Raw genomic sequence first — 22,683 nt, 5'->3', positions numbered from 1 at the left:
CCCCCTCCTCCCTTGCTGCAGCAACACTTCCTCCATTCCGGTAATGGTTTACAGGGTTATTTGTGTAAGATTGTGTTGTTTAGAGGATTCTCTAGTCAAGCACTCTACTACTGAGCTATATCCAACAAGACTTGAGGAGTCTTAGTTCTTTTGTCTAAAGCCATGGTCAAATAAGCCCCTAGTATATCGTCCAAATACTATCATCTACTTGCTAAATTGTTCTCAATTTCCATGTCTTGTTTGTCTGTATGAGTATAAACTCTTCCAGATATAAATACTAAGACAAAATTTGTCAATGGGTAATATCTATTAATAACTGTTAGCAGGAATTATCTACATACATTCTAATCACATACTCAAACCCCATTACTGCATCACTCTAGCACAGAAAAACAAAAACAGAAACCAAAGCCTATTCACTTATATAATCAGTATTCTGACATTTTTCTGTAGAGCGATATAAATAAAATCCATAAACATTTTTATTGACAACATTCAAAAATAGGAGAAAAATACATATGGTATCAAATAAATAATTCAAAAGTCATTCAGAGTTAAACTTAGAATACACTCAGCTACATAGATTCAATTGCTGAAACAGTAACAGTATCTGGCTAGGGCCACCATGATTTCTGCCACAATCTCCTATCTGTAAATGCCCAGAAATTAATTAGGGACATGATTTAGATTATCATAGAGATCTGCAAAGTAGACTAACACGTAGATAAATAGTCCCTAGACTACACTGCAGAGATACCTTGCCATTTCTCTTTCCCATTCTACATTACAAGTCAAATAAATAACAGGGTCCAGGAGCATTCCCTCAGCCTTCACAGCGGCTTTCTTCCCATTGTGTTTAGTGATTGTGAGTCTTCTTGTTTCCCTTGAAAATTTAGAATCAAAACCGTGGGAATGATAATGGGATATAATTAGAACTATCATAGTTAAATGATACTTATGAAACTGCATTGCATATTTCTATACTAGGCATTGTGGAAAGCAAGTTAAAGAATGTTGTAGAAACAAAAACAGTCACACTCATACAGACAAACATGACATGAAAATTGAGAGCAATTTAGCAAGTAGATGATATAATAAGAGCTTATTTGACCATGGCTTTAGACAAAAGAACTAAGACTCCTCAAGTCTTTTTTTTTTTATTTTTAATTACATTTTATTTATTTGTGTGTGCACTTGGACATGCTATAATGAGCACGTGAAGATGAATCCTCAAGTCTTATAGGCTATAGCTCAGTAGTAGAGCGCTTGACTATAGAATCCTCAAAACAATACAACCCCAAAGCCACAATTATATCTCATTTCTAAGATTATTACCATCTTAAAAGTTTGTATTGGAAGGACATTATGACACACACCTAAATGCCACCACTCAGGATATTGAGACAGATTACAAGTTCCAGGACAGCCTGAACCAGAAAGAAAGATCGTGCCTGAGTGGTGAAATGGTTCCTTGGTATAAAGGCACTTGCCACCAAACCCAACAACCTGCATTCAATCCCCAGGATCCACATGGTGAAAGGAGAGAGCCAATTCCCATAAATTGTCCTCTACATATGCACCCATACACATCCGCACACATCATCTCCCTCTCTCCCTCCCTCCTTTTTTTCTCTCCCTCCCTCCCTTCTTCCTTTCCCCTCTCTCTTCCTCCCTCCCCCAATCCCTCCTTCAGTATATAAGTAAATTTAAATCAAAAAATGAAAGTTTATATCAGTTGCAAACTCACTACCTCTATTTTCCCCAGCCCTGGTGATGGACACTCCTTCCCTATGAGGTCTATGAATGAGTCACAGAACCCGCTGCTGGCAAACGAGGAACCCTGGGAAGACAATGAGGATGATAGTCGAGGTGAGTTGGCTCAGAAGAAAGACTTTTCTCTGTGCATGACAGACTCAGTATTACATGATCCATGTTAATAAAATGAGTGTAGCATGCATGGAGTAAAAGAACAAATCCAAAGAGATTTGATAAGTATAACAACCTCATAAGAGCCCTCTGGATGGAGGAGGGAAAGTATAGCCAGATTTGTTTAACAGATATGGGTGGCAAAGGTAGTTTTGTTAGAGTTCACTAGAAAAAGTAGAACCAATCAAATACATGTAAACATTACATATTATGAAAGGGGATTTACTAAAATGGCTTTTATGATAGGGCCTGGGTAGTCCAGCAGTAGCCATACAATGGAGATTTGGGAGAAACCAGTAGCTACTCAGTCCACAAACTGTAAAGCATCATAAGCTCTAATCTGGTCCTAGGGGCCTGAAGATTCCTTCAGAGCCTCCGGTACACAGTCCACACGGGAAGACAGAAAAAGCTAGAGGCTGATGTCAGTGGAGGGTGGGAAGAGCAGTGATACATGTACTCACTCAGAAGGAACAGAATATAACCAGATAAAACTGCTAGACACCTCTACATCTGGGCCACCCCTTCAGAAGGTGATATCCACTTCGAGAGCAAGTCTTCCTCGGTGCATCAACTCTGGAAGTACCTTCCCAGACATACCCAGAAGTTGGTCCTAAATTCCATGAAGCTAACAAGACCAACCAGTGCTTCTGAAGACAAAGCTCAGCAGATAAAGTGTTTGCCATACAGATTCCCAGATCCAGGAAAAGCCAGGCAGGCTGGTTTGTGGCCCACTCATAATCCCAATACAGGAAACAGAGACAGGAACCACCTGGAGCAAGCTGGCTGGAAAGATTAGCAGCAACAATGAGGTCCAGGTTCAGTGAGAGATCATCCATCAGCATATATGGCAGAGAGTGATCAAGAAAGTCACTGAACATCACTCTGCCCTGAACATACATGTGCTCACACAGACATACACATTTGCACACAGTGCATTCTCACAATGCAGACACACATGAATTCACATCATATACACATATCAATAAAAGAACCGTTAGATGGTACCTTAAGCAGTTCGACTATGACCTACAACATAATAAACAGTACTCTGCAGATGAGTAAACAGTCTGCCTGGATATCAGTCACAGTGTTTTACTTACAGGCTTGAATGTGAAGCTTTACTTCCACTAGTGGGCACAGTTCATCTTTCTCTACCATCCTTCATTAATATTGGTTCAACTTTCTTTAAAATTTTGTAGACTTTTAGAATGGTTTAAATACACTACAAAATCAAATGTATGAAGCGGGGCAAACTTAGGTATGCCTGTAAGAAGGACAAAGGAAAAACTTTTAGCAGAGAAGTTTGCCCTCCCAACTTCTCTCATCACATCATTGGATCATCTTGAGACATCCTGTGTCTCCTGCCATGCAAGCTGTATTCTTGCCCATTGCTCTGCCCACTGCTGTCTTCCACATTTGCAGATGTTGCTGATACCAGCCATCAGAGAATAAATTTTAAAAATTATTGAAATAAAGAAAATTTTAAGGGAAATTTTAACCATCATTTTGATATGTTATTCATTACCTGAGGTAAATGAAGCTGAATGAGGACACGAAAGTCCAAAGAGAGAGTGAGATGCAGAAAATAAGCTTTTCTAAATGTTCACACAGTTACATTATCCAGGCCCGGGTTCTCTACCCGAGAGCACTATGCTTAAAAAGAAAGCATGGTTTAGAAATGAAAAACAACAAACCAGCCCCAAGCTTATAATTATAAATGATAATTCTTGCCCACTCAAAAAATTTCTAACACAAAAAGAACACCCTCTGAGGACTATTAGAAGCTGGCTGTGTTTTGATGTGCCATCCTCCTGCCATTTAGTCTTTCTGAACAGACACTAACTTCTAGCAATCTCAGACGATGCGAGTTCTTATTTTGGCATGGACTCTTCCCAACAGAAATGAAAGGCACACCTAATTTCAAAGTTGCTTGAAATAATTCCACAATTTTAAAGAAGTTCATATGTGAACCTTATGCTGTCAAGCAAAACACATTAAGGATTGACATAGTGCCACATCAAATGGAAATTTCTTTGGAGGGGATGGGAAGATGGCTGAGTTAGTACACTGTTTGCTATGTAAGCATGTGGAGGTAGTGTGCTTGCCATAGACCTTGTGTGGAAGTCAGAAGAGGACTTTGTGGATTTGGTTCTCTTTATACCTTTACATGAGTTCCAGGGATTAAACCCAGGTTGCTGGGTTGGCCCAACTGCTTTTACCTACTGAGATCTTTCCCACCCAGGACAGTTGCCTGACCTTTTTCAAAACAATTTAATCATAGGGTTTTTTTTACATAATTTTATATTTTATAAAATGTTTATGTTCCCCATTCTTTGACTTTAGTCAAAGATAGATATTATATAAACACTAATATTTTATAGTTAATGAAAGTGAAAATGGGAGGTATTAACCAACTCATCCAGTATCACATAACACGTATCAGGCAGTGCTTGGAATCGGATGAAGGTATCCTGATTCTACATCCTGAGGATTTTTTGCAGTATGATGGTATGTCTGTCTGTTGGATGAATAAATATGTGCTACAGTGTTGTCCTCTACTTCCGTCTTGTTATCTTGAACCATTCAGCTGCTTCCATAGTCATCAAATACATCGTGGACCACAAGTCTCGTTTAGCTCTATCCAGACCACTATACCATCGTACATAAATGGAGTTTAGCTCATTCTTGTGTCTAACAGCTTTATTATACATTGGTGCTTTTTTTTTTTCTAACCCAGGTCCTCAAACTATTGTTGGTTCAGTTGACTGCATTACCCTCAGGCATGCATGTCATCTGTGTGTATGTGGTCCTATACACACTGCTCATGGATTTTTTCCTAACAATGTTTTCATTAATTCCTTGATGATTTCTTTTTTCGTTTTTCTGTTTTTGTTTTTGTTTTTGTTTTAAGACAGGGTTTCTCTGTATAGCCCTGGTTGTCCTTGAACTCACTCTGAAGACCAGGCTGGCATCTAACTCACAGATATCTATCTGCCTGCCTCTGCCTCCAGAGTGCTTGGATTTAAGGCATGCACCACCTCTACCTAGCATTCTTTAATAGTTTCATACAATGTATTTTGAGCACACTCACCCCCATAGTTCCATAACTGCCCTCTCCACCTAACTTTAAGTTCATGCTCTTTTCACAATTAAATTTCCAAGAAAGGTGCTATGAGTTAAAATTCTATGCAATGCATGTAATTTATTTCAGTTTCCCTTAGAAATCACATCAGGATTAATTTCTAATAATTATTTACTATACATTATGCATCTATTAATAGCATAATGTGAAATACTTTAAATGCATATAAAATGATCAAATGTGGCAACAACAACTTGGTAAATGAAACTGTGATACCAAATCCAGGCATCTTCTTGGAAATCCATCCCTAATTTAATACAGGGAACTATAAGATTAAAAAAAACACACACACACATTTATGAAATCAAAGCATTTAAAGAGGTTTCTCTGGAGAGGCTTTTTAAAATAAAGTATTTAATTAATGCACAAATACACAGAAGATGCACAAATGAGTATGCGCATCTGTGTAATTTTCTGTGGAGATTAAACAGGCATCTTTTAAAAAGATTTTTGAGAGACTTGGAGTTGCATTTTAGCTTTTTGAGGAATTGATCCAGAAATGTCTGTTACATTATTGCTTTTTCTCATTAAAAAATGCCAATAGCCTACATTAAAAAATTAGAGATGCCAATAGAAGTTTTTATATTAATCTATTCCAATTGGAACCATTTCTTCCACATTAGACGGATGGCATCTACAGCCCTGCCTTTTGTAACTGTCATGAATAATAAAGTGGGCATGACTGTCAAAGAGATGCTGAAATGCAAACGACTGTAAGCTGACACCTACCTGCATGTAAAAACGATATTTAAAATTTTTGTGGCTTTCTCAGGGGAAGTAAGTCTAGCCTCTTATTATTTTCTGATAGAACTGATTTCTTAATATGTTTTATCTTTATGGCTCTGGTGCCTTTCTGGATATTCTTTGTTCTCCCCCCCCCCCATGGGTAACAAAGCCTGTGCCATTTTCTAACAATAGCCTTTTTCAAATGAGTAGCTGAACACTTCGATCATGAATGTTTATTGGAGATGCAGCACCCATAGAAATCCAGGGAAGGTAGTTACAGTTGTCTGTAGATAGTGAACTTAACAGAGGTGTTGACAAAGACTTCATCAGCAGAGAAATGGCTGTTTCCACTGGTGAAATGTGTTAGTTTTCTGCCACTGTAAGAAAAAACCTGAGATAATCAACTTCTAAAGACAACAGGTTTATTGAACGCTCTACTCCATGATCACTTGGTCTTATTGCTTTAGACTATTAACAAGGGCATCAATAATGACTGTCTGTCATTGAGAAAAATCACTCCCTTAATAGTCTTGAAGCAAAATAAAGACCGAGGCCCACATACTCTCTCAAAGGTATGCCCTAACTCAGTAAGCTAAATCTCCCAATATGCCTTAGCTCTATAAGATTCTGATACCTCCAAATAGTGTCACCCTATGGACTAAGCCTTTTAGCATGTGAGCCATTAGGGGACTGTCTTAGTTAGGGTTTTACTGCTGTGAACAGACACCATGACCAAGGCAACTCATATAAGGACAACAGTTAGTTGGGGCTGGCTTACAGGTTCAGAGGTTCAGTCCATTATCATTAAGGTGGGACATGGCAGCATCCAGGCAGGCATGTACAGGAGGAGTTAAGAGTATTACATCCTGATCTGAAGGCTGCTAGTGGAAGACTAACTTCCAGGCAGCTAGGGTAAGGGTCTTAAATCCCACACCCACAGTGACACACCTACTCCAACAAGGTCAAAACTCCTAATAGTGCCACTCTTTGATCCAAGTATATACAAGGACATTAAAGAGTAACTATTTTGATCTAGCACAAGAGAATAAATCATTTATTTCTTTTATTTTTACTTATTTTTACTGTAAAATGTAAAGTATACAGCAGGATTTTTTACATACATACACGCAGTGAAGTGGTGATTAGAACATACATTGTCTCTGAACACTGTTGCACTCCATAGCTTAGTAGTCCCCATGCTGACCTTCCAATATCCAGATTTCTCTATAGTGGCCCCTTTATATACTTTGGCCTATACCTCTTTATTCCATCTCACCTTCTGCTGCCTCAGGTAACACTCTTCTATTCTCTTCTATTCCAGATATTTGACTCCTTTTAAAATGTCTCTGTATCCAAGTGATCATTCTGGGTTGTTTTTATGTGTCTACCTTAATGTCATCCACTTTAGTTCATTGTATTGTAAGTGGGAGAAGTCACTTCTGTCTTAAAGATGAATAATAATCTGGCGTGTGTGTTGTGTGTGAGAGAGCGAGAGTGAGAGCGAGAGCGAGCGAGCGAGCGAGAGAGAGAGAGAGAGAGAGAGAGAGAGAGAGAGAGAGAGAGAGAATTTCTTATTTACATGTCTATCCACAGACACTTTGGCCAGTCTTATTTCTTGGCTGTAGTGAATAATATCACAATGAACATGGAAGTGAATATTTGCCCAGCAGAATGACATCTGGGTCATATGGTCACAGGTAGTTCCATTTTGAATTTTCAAAGAAATCTCTATTACTGTTATGGCAGTTTGCATTCCCAGCAACAATGTACAAAAGTGACCTTTTCTCTACATTCTCACCAGTAGTTTTTAGTTTTGACATTTTTATGGGCCTGGGGGTGAAATTGAGGGCCATACACATGCTCAGGAAGCATCCTACCACAGATGTGAGGTGACATCTCATGCTGCTTTTGAATGTCATGTCCATGACCATTAAGGGTTTTAGCACTTCTTCACAGATTCGGTAGCCTTCTCCATGTTATTTTTGGAAAAATACCCATTTGTATAGTTTAATCATTTTAGATTCAGTTCTTTGTTGGGTTTTGCCACTACTCTGAATTCCTTAATACAATTTGCTTATTGAATACTTTTTAGACACATATTTTCTCCTGTTCTACAGGTTGCTTTTTTCATTTTGTTGTTATTTTGCTGTGAAAAGGCTTTTTAGTTTGCTAAACTCCTATTTATTTATTTATTTATTTATTGTTTACTTGTTTCTGGTATTATATTAAAAACCAATTTAAAACATTTCTATAGTAGTTTTGTGTTCATTGTATAATTCCAGATGTATTGATGACACCCTTGTTTAAAATAAATAATTCATAGTACATGCTTAGATTTCTTCCTGGTCATTTTCTTTTGTTCCATTGTTCTATGTGTCTGCACTTATGCTAATTCTATTCTGTGTTTTGTTATCATAGGTTTCTTATACAATTTAAGGTGCAGTAGTATGGTGCTATCAACTTTGTTTATCTTTAACGGGATGCTTTGGGCTATTTACCATCTTTTGTAGTTCTTTATAATTATTTATAAAAAATTTTTCCACTGAAATTTTGATCCAGATTATGTTGGATATATGTTAATTTTGGTAGCATGGATATGTTGAGCATGTTGATTCTTCCAATCTATGGACACACAATATTTTTCCATTTGTTTGTGTCCTCTTCAATTTCTTATGTCATTGTTCTATGAGTTTTTGAGTATGTGTCTTTTATTTTCTCAGTTAAGATTATTCTATCTCACTATTGAACTGTGATGCTTTAGAGAATGAAGAGATATGAGCAAAATGAAACTGTCCTCTTTCCCTTGGGTTGTTTCTTTCACTGGCTACAGCTTTTTAATTGGACGCATGAGTTCTTTATGAGTTATTTTAATGCATGGATGGATTCCAAACTTCTGCTCTTTGTGGTAGAAAAGAAGGCCAAGATCTCTTACTCTACCATCTGGCTAATATCACCTGGAAATAACTCTTGTATCAGCATCCATGATTGGCTAATGATATTAGCTGCTCTAGAGATGTTCTTAGAAATATTTTGAGAGCAATCAGAATTCAACCTACTTGTTAGGAAATTTTACTCTGAAGATCTTACAAAAAGGTTTCTTTTCACACTGATGCAAATAAGCATCAAGTAAGCTATGATTCTCATGTTGGGGTGCTCTGACAGAGTAGCCTGAACTGAACTGTCTAGTGTATATCATGATTGGTCAGCCAACATCTTCCTTAACCTCCACCTCCAAGGTTTCTACCAGAGGTATGTGTTTGCCAGGGTCTTGGGAAGCAGCCCTGATTCTGTGAGGTTTCTTTAGAGCCTAGTCATAAGCCTCAAATTGTCCTTCTAGGTTCCTACTTTCTATGCTTAATCTATATGAATAATAATTGGCTTTTCAATTGAATCCTTTACCTAAATCCTCAAATTTAAGTCTTTAAAAACAGATTTTAAAGAACCCAGCTGGTGGTTATCCATTCAGTACGGAACTCAGTTTTGATTTTGATAATGTTATTATTTGCTAATTGTAACTAGGTGGCTTGTATCCATTAAACTTAGTTCCTTTATTTCCTAGTAAATAAGGTAAATTCAGTTCAAAACGACTTCTCACACAGCTCTTTCATTGTAGTGTTCATGAATGCACTAGAGAGCTCCAAGTCAAGGGACAGAGTAATTCCATATGGATTCTTCTGAACACTCTCATCAGTGTTCTAACTGTGATAAGAAAAACATTTACAAAGAATCCAGCAAAAAAGACCCACATTTTCCTTAACTATCCAAAACTGCTTTTAACTCCAACTAACAATGCTAGAAATGAAACTTTAATTTCATTTGATAACTTTTAATTGTGTTATATCCTCAGGGATATTTTTATCAAGTCAAAAATGTCTAAAATATGAAACAAAAAATTGCTTGAATTTGCAAATAGAACTTTCTGGTGTTAATGATAGTATTTGGATGAATCAATCCAGTTGTTGAACAGCTATCCAGAAAAGGTATTGATTTTTGTCCCAGGTATATGAAATGTTTTACACGTAGGCTCTCAGGAACAAGTCAACAAAGTCCCCAAATCTAATTTGCTGCTCCTTTTCTTCACACACTTTGTTTATCCTATATCCATCAGTACTGCTCAAGGTAGAGCATGTTTCTGACTTGTTTTTAATCTTTTGATTTCTACTGCTATAAAAAGTCACCTGTTGGAAAAAAATAACAGAAAATAAACTAGCATGTATTGAGAGTGTCCTGAAATTGGTTCAGTGGATTCATAATGTCATTAAACACTATAGTCTTTGAACTCAAAGAATTTGCAATGTTTGGGTGAGGTAAAATACATTCATGAAAAGTTTCCAAACAAAGCACAATACAGAGTATTATTGACTAAATGAGCAGATTGTTAGATTGGCTCAGCAGGTAAATTAGCATCTAATTGGATAAGCCTTAGACTTAGAAAGTTTTTGATCAGGGGAGTTATGTGAAGAAGCTGTTTTCTTCAGAAAATGATAAAGTGATACTCCTAAGAAAGTATACTGTCATCATGTAGCAAAGATTGCTCTAAACCCTGGACCTTCCTAAGAGGACTAGTGAGAGCCTTTCTCTTCATCAGAACTCAAACGCTCCAAGCACATCCTGGAGACAAGAGGCCTTTCAATCAAGAGCTGTGTTCCTTGGAAGATGCCTCTCTGGTGAAATCTGTTCAGTCATCTTCCAGGCAGAGACAGCCATTGACCCTCTCTTGAAGAAAACATTACTTCATCACTTCCCTGTTCAAGTCTAACAGAACCTACATGGTCATGCCTGTAGATCTTTAAACATCACCATAGGAGATGAGGTTTAAAGTTGAATTTTTTTTAATCATAAAATCCATGCTCTCTTCGTCAAGACAAATCAACATCTTCAGACATTATTTAAAATGTGGGGTCAGTGGGGGTAGCTATTGAAGTGTCCTAAGGCTTGGTTAATTTTTTGCTAGAGTTTCACATGGAAATTCAAGACACAATAAATTGTCTATTGACTAAATTGTTATTGACTAAATGAGCTGAACTAACCAGTACCCCCAGAGCTCCCTGGGACTAAACCACCAATCAAAGAAAACACATGGAGGGACTCAGAGCACAGCTACATATGTTGTAGAGGATGGCCTAGCCAGCCATCAATGGGAGGAGAGGCCCTTGGTCTTGCGAAGATACTATGTCTCACTATAGGGGAATGCCAGGGCCAAGAAGTGGGAGTGGGTGGGTAGGGGAGCAGGGCAGAAGGGGAGGGTATAGGGGACTTTTGGGATAGCATTTGAAATGTAAATGAAGAAAATATCTAATAAACAATTGGAAAAATACTGCAGAAAAAGAAAATGAAAGAGAAACTAATGTTCCTTCTATTTATTTAGAAGACAAGACACTTTTTAAAAGCTACTTAAAATTATAGGTATTACAATATATTTTTTCTCAGCATAGTGAGGAATGCTTATATTACACTCTGGAGGCTGATACAGGAAGATTGTAAGTTTTGAGACTATTCAGGGATACATGATAAATCTCAAATGCACACATGCGTGCACACACACACACACACACACACACACTGATTAATGAGCCATATGTTATTGACTAAATGAGCAGAATAATAAAAACTGTGCTATAAAAATTAAAGATAAGGATAATTTTCTATAGGTCACCTGATCAGGTAAGGTTTCATGATGTAAATAGAATTCAAACTGTCTAACAGGGGCAAGAAGAAAACAGCTTAATTCCAGTAAAGAGTTTTGGCAACTGAGTACTAGATGAGAACTTGCCTGTTACATGCCAGGTGATTTATAGACTCTGTCACATTTAATAATCATGATCCATTCTGTGACTTGTAAATATTCAGTGAAAGTGAAGTTCAGATAAACCCAGTGTCACACAACAATGGATCCTGTCTCCAAACCCAAACTCTTAATTACTGTACCACTCAATAATATCTCTCTTTTTCCCATCTCCTTTATACACTTTAGGGCACCAATTAAAAGAAAATGCTTTTCAATTCCTATGCCTCATCTGCCAGAAATAGAGGAAGAGGAAACATGAGTAAAGTCCTGGCTTGGGAAACAATCCCAGTCCCTAGTTTGAACATGTGACTTTTGGGAAAGCCCCTTCTCTCTGTTCCTCAGTTTCAGTTCCATTATTCCCAGGCTACCTATCTTCAGTTCTGTACCCAGCTGAACTTGAGCAGTCAAAAGTTAAGCTGAATAACCCAACCTGATGGTTTTTACCAAATAGTTTGACTCCATTTTAGAAAGAATGCTATTATGTCCTAAAGGCTGTGGTAAGTTTTTAATATGAAGAGAGCTCCCTCATTGTGGGAGCAAATCTCTTTATGTGTTCTCTCACTTGTTTTCACCTTAGCAGCTCTGCTAGGAGAGATGTTTAAATAATACCTTGTTATGTTTCTTATTTTCCCTTTCTCAAAGGTAGAAATAAATATATTTTTTAAAGAGGGAAATAGTACTAATGACAGTTGTAAGGAAGAGGGAAGATGCATGACTTAAGGGAAATGTTATAAAAATGACATATAGGTAACAGATAAGTCATAATGGAGGAAACATGATAGAGGATTTGGTTGATTTTATAAAATAGAAAATAGTTTTTATTAATATTCTAGCTTTCCCTTACTATTGATATAATTAAAGATAAATTTTCGAAAGAACATTGAAGCACCGGTATACAGAATGCATTTGGAAATTTGAAATAAGAAATGGGAAGAGTAACAGAAAGCTGGATATATGCCATAATAGCTTCATGGCAGGCAGTAACTATAGAAATCGAGAAAAGGAATCAAGGCTAAAAAAACTTTTCTAAAGCTAAGAATAGTCCACTAATTAGAATAGTGGTTCCCAACCCTTCCTAATCCTGTAATCCCTTAATACAATTCCTCATGTTGTGGTGACCCCGAACCATAAAAATTATTTTCATTGCTACTTCATAGCTGTAATTTTGCTACTGTTATGAATTGTAATGTAAATATCTGATATGTGGGATATTGGATATATGATGCCAGGGGTCTCAGTCCACAGGTTGAAAACCCCTGGACTAGTGAGATATGGGAGTCACTGGTGGTAAATATGCCAGTTCAAGACGTGTACACCAAGGGAAGAGACTAACACTAACAAGGAGCTAAAGTGCATTGAAACGCATCTGTGTGGACATGAATATTGTGAAAGAGAAAGTAGAGGGCCAAGGTTAGAATATCAGAAAACAAAGTTCAGCGGGGAGTGGGGGACTGTTCAACAATACTGGGTGCCTATTTTATAGATGAAAAGCTTGAGGCTTTGGGGAAAAGAGTGAGGTGACTTGGAGCAATGGGTCTTGAAGACTCAAGTTCTTGGATTCTTCACATTATGCACTCTTTCCCTACTCTAATTTCTGAGAACCAGTGGCTAAACACACACACACACACACAGAGAGAGAGAGAGAGAGAGAGAGAGAGAGAGAGAGAGAGAGAGAGAGAGAGAGAGACTTCATAGAGTATCAAGAATCCATGTACTAACCTAGATTTTAAAGGAAAGGAGGAAATAGATCTTAGTATAAGAAACCCAGAGCTGAGCCAACATACAGTAAGACTTTTGATGTGCTTTTGATTGGTTAATAGGGAAATCACTACTGCGTAAGCAGCAAGAGCAGTGCCATGGAGGGAGGGGTGCAGATACAGGCTGTAGGAAGCTTGGCCTTGACTCCTGAAAGACTACTCTTTGTCTTCCTTTATGCAGAACACAGTTCTTTGAAGTTTCTGCCATTTTTTTTTTCAATTCATTCGTCACCTATGCAGTCTTAGCTTAATCTCACCCTGGGAAGGAAGCCATGAAGGAAATTAAAAATCAGGTTTTTCATCTGAAGCACCAGTGATCACAAGAGCATAGTTTTAATTTAAATCATTGTTTGGTGGGAGTGGTGTGCCAAATCAGAGCGTAAGTCACTCTGGAAAAAAGTAAAAGAAACCCACTTAGCAAAATCCTAAAGATCAACTTCTCCAAGATTTTAGTGCCAAACACACCTAAAAATGTATCAAGATAGCCAGCTGTCAGCTAGTAATGATCACTGAAAGAGTCTTAGCATCACTTCTCAGGAGCAAGGAGGCCAGGACATTTATTGCACTTAAAAGTTGCCATTGCTGCTATTAATGCTGTCTCAGAATGTTTGTGACATGTGTTGGAGCACTCGCTACCTATTTTCCCCCTCATTCGACAAATGAGCTCCTTCCAGCCCTCACTAAAGATTGTGCTGCTCTATCTGATTGCACTTCTGACATAACCCCACCCTGAGGCTAAGCATGGCAGGACTCACCTGTTAGACCAGTACGTGGAAACTTGATGCAGTGCCGGAGGGCTGCAGATTCACAGCAAAGCCTTTCAGAGAGAGAGAGAGACAGAGAAAGACAGAGAAAGAGAGAAACTGGGATTCTAGAGAAGACAAAATCTTGCTGAAGTCAGGCTTGAAGCCTGATTAACTCAGTAGCATGAATTTGCCAGCCTGGCTAGTTAGGCTCAGACTTCAGAGTTCTCACACTTTTGGGAGCATTTTGAATGGTACATTGATTTCATAAAGCAAAATTTACTAGATGTAGGAGATGGTCACTGTGGACATTTGTATCTCAAATGCCAACTACATTATTATGCTGGGAGTGAGAACCAAGTGCTTATCTGTACATTAAACAAAGTGATCCAGAGGGTTATTTTCCACTTCCAAAAAGCTAGAGGTCAGAAACAAAACATTTGTACCATAAATGGTGTTTCTTATTAATCCTAAAACCTCTTATTTTCTAGATACCTCATTCCCTTTCAGAAACACACCAACACCTAAAATACTATAATAGCTATCTCAATTATGTCCATTGGAATAACAGCAAGATAGGGTAATTTTGTGGATAACAAGACCCAAAACATTCCATTAAAGACAGATGGTGTTGAGCTGTTACCACAGCTGTTTAAGTCAAATACCAGCCAGTATTATGGATCACATTATGCTGATAAATAAAATAATCTTAGTTTGAAATACAGCAGACCTATTGCTCTTGGCACATAAATGCCTCTGTTTATCAAGGTTTCCTGTAGAACATCAGTCTTTGGAGCTCTATAGATATTGGCCACCTCCAGGGGTTGAACAAAAAGACAAAATGTTACTGACCAAATATCCACCCATATAAGACCGACAGGGGAACATTTGATTACCATTATGGTTCATTTTCTGTTAAAATGAAAAGTTATCAGAGGTTATGTACTTTATGAAGTAGTTTATGTGTCTTGCAATTATGGTGGCTGAAAGATTTATAGTGGCAGTATCTCCACACAGATACACACATACAGAGAGAGACACACATAGAAAGAAAGACACACACACACACACACACACACACACACCTATATTATGAATTGGTGCATCATGAGAAAGAGAAATGGCTGCTGCAGAAAAGGCCAAACATGGAGAGCTGCTTTGCTTTATAACAATCTCCTCATACAAGAATTATACTCAAGTAAGTACTACAGTGTTGCCTTCTGAGGCTAGAACTCCCATCGACTGAAATACCTTCTACTAGACCCAGTTTCTGAACGTTTCTAGCACTCAGTGCTACCACCCAGGGTACCAAGCATCACACACCTCTGAGGGACTAACCCTGAGTGCATAGCGTTCACCTGTACTTTTCAATCTTCCAGATTATCCAGAAGGCTCATCATCACTTGCTGTGGAGTCAGAAACGTAGCAGGTTTCACATTTTGTGTGTCTTCGACAGGTGAGTATGAAGGGGGCACATTCAGTGCACCCTGGATTGAGAAGCAGTCTTGAGAGGAGAACTAGAAAAGGAGAATGTTCTCATTCTGGTGAGCAAGGTGTTAAATTCTTCACTCTCGTTGCACACAGAAGGAGAAGCTCTATGCATAATTTCCCTGTGCAATGTACTGAGAAAAATGCCTTTATTCCTGACAAACTCACATGTACTTCACTTGTGCTAAAAGACCCCAGGGGTTCCAAAAACAGCCAAATATCCCGTTCAGGTTATTTACTTTCATACTGTGAATTATAAACCTTGTCACAGTGCATTCCAGGTCTCTGAAATGATACAGATTACAAATAAGTTCTTTTTGCCTGACTCCATTATGTCTGCCAATAATCTACTGTTACCCACTAACAGCAAAGAGCAGCCTCCCTACACTCCAACACTCCCTAACATGCTACTAATTTGTTATCAGTGGCAGGCAGCTTTTTGCACAGGATTCTCCTTGACCTGTTGAAAAGCCAAACAGCCTTCTCTTTGTAACACCTACAAGTAAATAAGACCAGTGTGATTCCATATTAAAAGGAGACTTTTAGTTATAGAAATATCATAGCACTCAAAGCTCTGAGCTAGTAACAGGTCACTTCTTTTCCCATGAAAAGGCTAACAGTTACTCACAAGCCTCTCAATCTGTGGGTTCTCCTGTCTTCAGTCATTTCCCTTCTGCTATGGACTGATACAAGTACAGGTACTATACAAAACTTTGTATATGCCAGCTAGTTTGCTAAGTACTTCCATCAGCTACGCAAGATGACTGTTACAATTCACAATTCATATTTTCTTATGAGAAAACTGAAATATAGCAAAACCATCTAACTCAGATTACACAGCTGTCAAACAGCTAATCTAAAATTGCAACCCAGGGCTGTATGGCTTCTAGTCATGCCAAGTTTCTTACGAGGCTGCATTTAAAGGCTTGATTGGGCTCTTGGCTATGCAGCTTCACTTATAACACAAGGTTAAAATACAGAACAGTTAAGTCTATTTTCTTAAAGCTTTGATGAAGTGTTTGAAATTTTGATGAGAGAACCTGTAGTGTCTGTATTTCCATTATTTATGATGCTGCTTCTCTAGTTTAGCACGTGTCTGATGTAGTCTGAAATGCTAGTAATTTTTTTGATGAAAACAAGTGTTAATAGAAGGTAATATGTTAGTATACTTAGTATAGAAAGTCTTGAGACTTTCTATGTGCTAACAGGTTTGTGACTCACTAGGCAGCATTTGTAGTCACCCTTTGAATTTATTTGACTATCATATCATTTCTTGTCATCTCCTATTCAAGTCATGGAACCTTGCCCTTGTGGCAGTATGTGTTAGAATTTTTAATATGCTAGGGTATATTGTGAATCCCCCAAAGTGGAGTAATATATTTCTCAAACTTATATGACCATGCAATTCTCCCTAACCTTTCATAAATATCCTGAATGAATATTCAACCATGAAATACATTGCTTCAACTTGCCCAGGGAAGCATAATTGCCATTAAGGGTACCTTTTCTAGGGAAAACTATCCAAATAAGTTAGGCAATTGGTTTTATAGGAACCACAAAGTCATATTCTGATAATAATTAAAGACAGTTTTAGAGAACAATGGGAGAAATACTTTAAAACTTGTCAAGAAGCTCGATACAGGGATGTATACCTTTAATCCAAGCACTCAGAGGCAGGCAGATCTCTGAGTTTTATCTCTGGAATTCATAGTGAATTCCAGGACACACAGAGCTATAAAGACTTTAAGGTACATATAGATAGCAACTACAGTGATATTTGTAAAATATCCAAACTGAACTCAACCTAAATATCTATTCATAGAATAGTTGAATACATTAATTATAGTTTTGTATATATTTTCCTTTATTTTAGTGTGAAGAGATTTTTTTTAAAGAAAAATAAGGACAAAATGAACACCCATGTTTGCAACTTAGAATTAACAAACATTGGAGAGGAAGAGGTGGCTCAGTAGTTAAGAGCACAGGCTTCTTTCTAGAGGACCCAGAGTCAGTTCCCAGGAATCACATAGTGGCTTACAACCAACTCTTACTCCATTTCCAGGAGATCTGGCCAATATTTGCACTATATGCACACGGGACACAGACATACCTGCAGAAACACACACACATACACATGCCTAAAATAAAAATAAAATCTCAAAAACAACTTAACAAGCACGAACTCTTTATTTTGTTTCAGTTTTTATAAATAAAACATTTTCATAATCTTTACACAAAGACTCACTGATTCCACATAATATTTTCTTCAGACTGAAACCAATTGCAAAATATACAGCATACAAAAATTAACATCTTAAATTTAATGATTTCTTGTAAATCATTAAGGAAAGAAAAATATAACAGCTAAAGATGAGTAAAAGATGTAACAATACAACCAATAAAATAAATAAATTAGAAAATTATTTAATTTTGCTGTAAAATAAGTTTAAATTAACATAATATAATTATCACTTTTGTCTACTAAATCAACTAGGCTTTATGAATTATATAGCATCTAATGTTGGCAAAGTCACAGTGAGACAAGTATTCATAATCATTGCAGACATGTTTAAATTCATATCACTTCCATTTGTGTGATGGCAAATTGGTGACATATATAAAAGCCTTGACATGTTCATAATATTTTATCTGATAACTAACTGCATCTTAGGAATGTATTTTAGTGAATTAGCCAGTGTTCTATACAGCTATTTATCAATTTATTATAAAGTCAGAATTTTTAAAGTAGAACTAAGTATCTAGAAATAGGAGATTGATGAAACAGACTGCTCTATAATTCTAATAAAATATTATACAGTGATTAAAAATTTCATTTTAAGAGAGGCCCCTTGGTCTTGCAAACTTTATATGCCCCAGTACAGGGGAACACCAGTGCCAAGAAGTGGGAGTGGGTGGGTAGGGGAGCGGGGGGGGGGCGTATAGAGGACTTTCAGGATAGCATTTGAAATGTAAATAAAGTAAATACCTAATAAAAAATTGGAAAAAATTTTCATTTTAAAGAACAGTTAACAAGATTATATGAAAATGCTATATGAATGAAGTTATTTGTCTGTGGTGTGTGTACATGTGTGCGTGAGTTTGTGTGCGTGTGTATGTGTGGTGTAGACTGAATCTAACTTTAAGTTTTTATCTATCTTTACATTGTGAGGAATGCTGTACTTCAAAAGAAATCAGTTGAAACCATTTCCACAGAACAGATTCCAGAAGCAAAATTACTAATACAAATGTATTTTCTTTTTAAAGTGTTTAATTACCACTTTGTTTGTTTATTTGTTTGTTTGAGGGTGTGGCTCATGCATGCCACAGCAAAGAAATGGGTGTCAGAGAACAACTTGCAGGAGTTGATTTTCTCCTTTTATCATTGTGGGTTCTGGGGATTGAACTCAGGTCACTGGGCTCGACAGGAAGTGCCTCTACTCTCTGAGTCATCTTTTTTTCTTTCTTCTTTTCAGTATATTTTCATAACATGATTTTAATGGTTATAAATTATTATCAACTAGGCATCAATTTTGTTGTGCAACTCATCTATAAATTTCTGCTTTTCATCCTCAGGAACTACCGTCTCCCGTGAGGCTTACAGATTTCAATATCGAGAAAAAACTCTAATCCTCAAACTAAGTCACCATTTTGGATTGATAGCTTCACAGTTTGGGTGTTCCATCACACACCTATGCAGTTCTTTCCGGACTCTGCAACTTTACTTTGCTGAATGAATTCTATTTGGAAACAATTGCTTCAAGCCAGTTTTTCTTTTTTTACCCTCCCCTAATCCATGAAAGCCTAAATGTAAAATATATATCTTTATATTTGTCTACTCTGGTAAAAGGGAATTCAGAAGATTGCCTTGGAGTCTAATTCCCCCATGAAAGATTATTAATTATGTCTCACTGTAGGGTCTTTCTGGTATTGAGGAGAGTCAGCATATATTTGCAGCTTATGTACATGGGCATATAAACGTGTATATGTGCAATATATCGATATAGAATTTTGCCAAAAATCAAGGTTTAAAAAGCTGAAGCTTGTATTTGATCATGCTTTTCACCTAAACAGCAATTTAAATATTTGATGAGCTCTGAACAAACCCTATATCATGTATCTGAAATTTGAGGAGATCAAACAGACTGTGACGAAGGTCCTGTTGAGAATTTAACAAGGCAAAATCTGTTCTGTCACAGAACTTCCTGAAAAGCACCACAGCTAATACAGAGGAACAGATCAGACTTCCACTTTAGTAACGTAACAGTTAATATTTTAAGACCAGGTATAATAGTGAATGCCTATCATCCCAGCTCCTGGGATGCAGAGGAGGGGGATCGCTGCAAGACCACCCTGGTTGCTCTCCATATGAGCTCCAGGCCAGCTTGGGTTACATAAGGAAACCCTGTCTTGAAAAAAGCCAATGAACAAAAAGGAATTCCTTTCTCAAAAATGTTGAATTCCAGTCTGTGGTCAAAAATCTCTATTTTATTCATTTCTCTGGTATATAGCTTTGTTTTAGCATTTGTAAATTACTTTTGTGATGGTAGAAATATTATAAGCCTAAGATATGGACTATCCATTTTGTAAAACGGATTTAAGGATGATTTTCAGGTATAATTAAAATTCTGTTGAAGAAGATAAAGTTTCAGATATGCCACTGGCCTGAGGATTAGCTAAAGGTCTGTGTTTTCACAGCAGGAGTTAATGTGCAGAGTTAACTGAACAGTGATATTCCAGTCCTCTTTTTTAAGCTTCAGTGGCAGCTCGGCCATTAAGAGAGTTTACATCCATTTCCCCACTTATTTATAACCAGCCTTCCTTTCAGTCCTAGTGCCTGGATCAATGAGATGGACACTAATGCTGCTTCTTTATAATAATAGTACCTAAGAGTATTGATGGTTTTCATTTTTCAACCAGCACTCTAATGCACAGCTGCTGACAATAAAAGCCAGAGATCAGTGGGAGCTACAGGCATCTCAGTTATCAAGGAATTGAACTCCTTGAGAGATAGTTGGGTTTACTAAATTACTCTCTCTAAAATGTCTCTGAGTGAAAAAGAGTTGCCTGGCACAAACAAATCTGTGTTGGGGCTCCAATGCAACTGAGAAGGAAAACAATCCAGTTATTGAAAGCAACAACCTAATGGGTCCATTTGGTCCCCCTGGGTCATTTTAACGAGGGTGGGGTATTCAGCATTAAATAAAAAGATTGTAGTCAGCATTTCATTTGAGAGAATTCAAGAAATGAATAATCTATTAGGGCCAGGGCCTAGAGACTGCTTCTAAAACTCACAAATTGAGGAGTGACATAGGAGACTGCATGCTGGATTTCATGATGAAAATTTATACTTTCACATAGGAAAATAATTGCCTTTCCATTGCTCCTTCTGAAGCATTTCTCATGTCTAGTTTTTCCTTGGAAGCATATTTAGCCATCCATGTGGCTTTATGGTCCACAGACTTTGCTTTCTAGTCCTATACAAATGTACCTTTCTATAAAGGGGTGCAAGCAGCACTTCACAAGAAACCAGCATCAGAGCAACCTTCCCTGACCCCACCTATCGTCTTCTGCTAAGGGACAGTACAAAAGCTATGTGTGCTGTAAAGTCCGGAAGGCATAGGAACTTCTCTGTGGAGTGTATTAGCATTCATCTCTCATAGACATCATGTCACAAAAGACAATGTTAGTAAACTACAGGGAAGCACTGGAAGGTTAAAGCTCAGGTTAATACAAGCTGATTGGTCTCTTAAGACTTATGCTGTCTCCAAAAGGCCAAATAAACCAGGATTTTCTCTGGGTGCTTGGAGAAAGAAGAAACCCTATTCTTGTCTTAGTATCTTGATCTCATTAGTTTATAGGCGTTGATAATATCCCTATGCGTAGACTCTTTGTGTATTGATTACTGTATAGAGACATCTAAGAGGTTAGTTATTGATCAAGAAGACAGGTTTGTTTCCTAACTAGCATACCCTGACTTCAGTCGTTTTCTTGCTTTTCCCTGGAACCCTGCCTAATAACTTCTGTGGGATTTCATCCCCCAATCTTTGGTACTCTGCTTCTACAGTTGAAAAGTGGAAGTACTTGTTGTTAATATCCCACAGCTATCAGGTGCTCTGTAACTCCCTAGTGCTCATACATAGTTTTATTTGCTCTGTTCTTTTCCTCCACGCTCCTAGTGCAGGGCCCAGGGTGCTTTGTTAATGTTCTTCCCTTTGTTGCAACAATGTCCTTAGAAAAAGATAGAATGGAAACTATTTTTCCAAAATAAAGGAATAAAGTGCCATCCAAAAACACACAGATATTATTAGAGAGACTTTACTTTGCAGTGCTGGAATAACCGTGGAGCAAAGAGAACAGAATCCCATTCCAAGAGTCCCTCTCTCTCCAACATCTTGAAGTTTGCAGTTTAGACAGCTTTGTTTTCTAATGCAATATGTGCCTCTTCTCCTCGCTGAACCTATAAGACATGTATTTCACACTAGATGGCATCGGACACGGCCATATCTCCTGTGGCACCTAGACAGCCCAATCTCAGGGTTTGTTTTTTTTTTCCAGGGAAAACAATGTGCTTCCTCATGTTCGTGCCAAATTGCACAAAGTGTAGGTATTCATGTTAATGGATATTTAAGCACAGTCCTAGAAGGTATGTTTTAAGAATACTGTGTAGTGAGCCGGGCATGGTGGCACACGCCTTTAATCCCAGCACTTGGGAGGTAGAGGCAGGCGGATTTCTGAGTTCGAGGCCAGCCTGGTCTACAAAGTGAGTTCCAGGACAGCCAGAGCTATACAGAGAAACCCTGTCTCAGAAAAACCAAAAAAAAAAGAATACTGTGTAGTACACATTATTGCAACATACACCTGAGCTTTAACAAGGCCCCAACTGACAGGAATGTCATAACCATTCATAGTCTATGTCTTTCAACTCTCATCAACATGTATGCACATGGACGTGAATGCGCACCCTTCTTTCAAGGCAGATTGCTAGGTCTTTAGAACAAATGTTTCACAGGCAATATTCTGTTCTCTCCTTTTTAATGAAGTCCAAAATCACAGGAAGTAAAGAACATTTCATTTATCTGTTCTAAAATTTCTGCTGTCAGAATATCTAAGAGA

General features: G+C 37.6%; 1 protein-coding gene across 1 annotated transcript in view; it reads left to right on the top strand.

Annotated features, from left to right (window-relative positions):
* Zdhhc15 (zinc finger DHHC-type containing 15) overlaps positions 1-22,232 on the top strand; it is a 112,197-nt gene extending 89,965 nt beyond the window's left edge. Inside the window, exons 10-12 of the mRNA XM_021187709.2 lie at positions 1,766-1,869; positions 15,462-15,538; positions 19,144-22,232. Coding sequence (XP_021043368.1) covers positions 1,766-1,869; positions 15,462-15,508 — 151 coding nt within the window. The 3' untranslated portion in view covers positions 15,509-15,538; positions 19,144-22,232. The remainder of the gene's footprint in view (positions 1-1,765; positions 1,870-15,461; positions 15,539-19,143) is intronic.
* The last annotated feature ends 451 nt before the right edge of the window (positions 22,233-22,683 follow it).

Source organism: Mus pahari, chromosome X (genome assembly GCF_900095145.1).
Source record: "Mus pahari chromosome X, PAHARI_EIJ_v1.1, whole genome shotgun sequence".
NCBI classification, from domain to species: Eukaryota; Metazoa; Chordata; class Mammalia; order Rodentia; family Muridae; genus Mus; species Mus pahari.
Note: the sequence above shows the minus strand (reverse complement) of the source record. Positions and strands in the feature narration are given on the sequence as shown.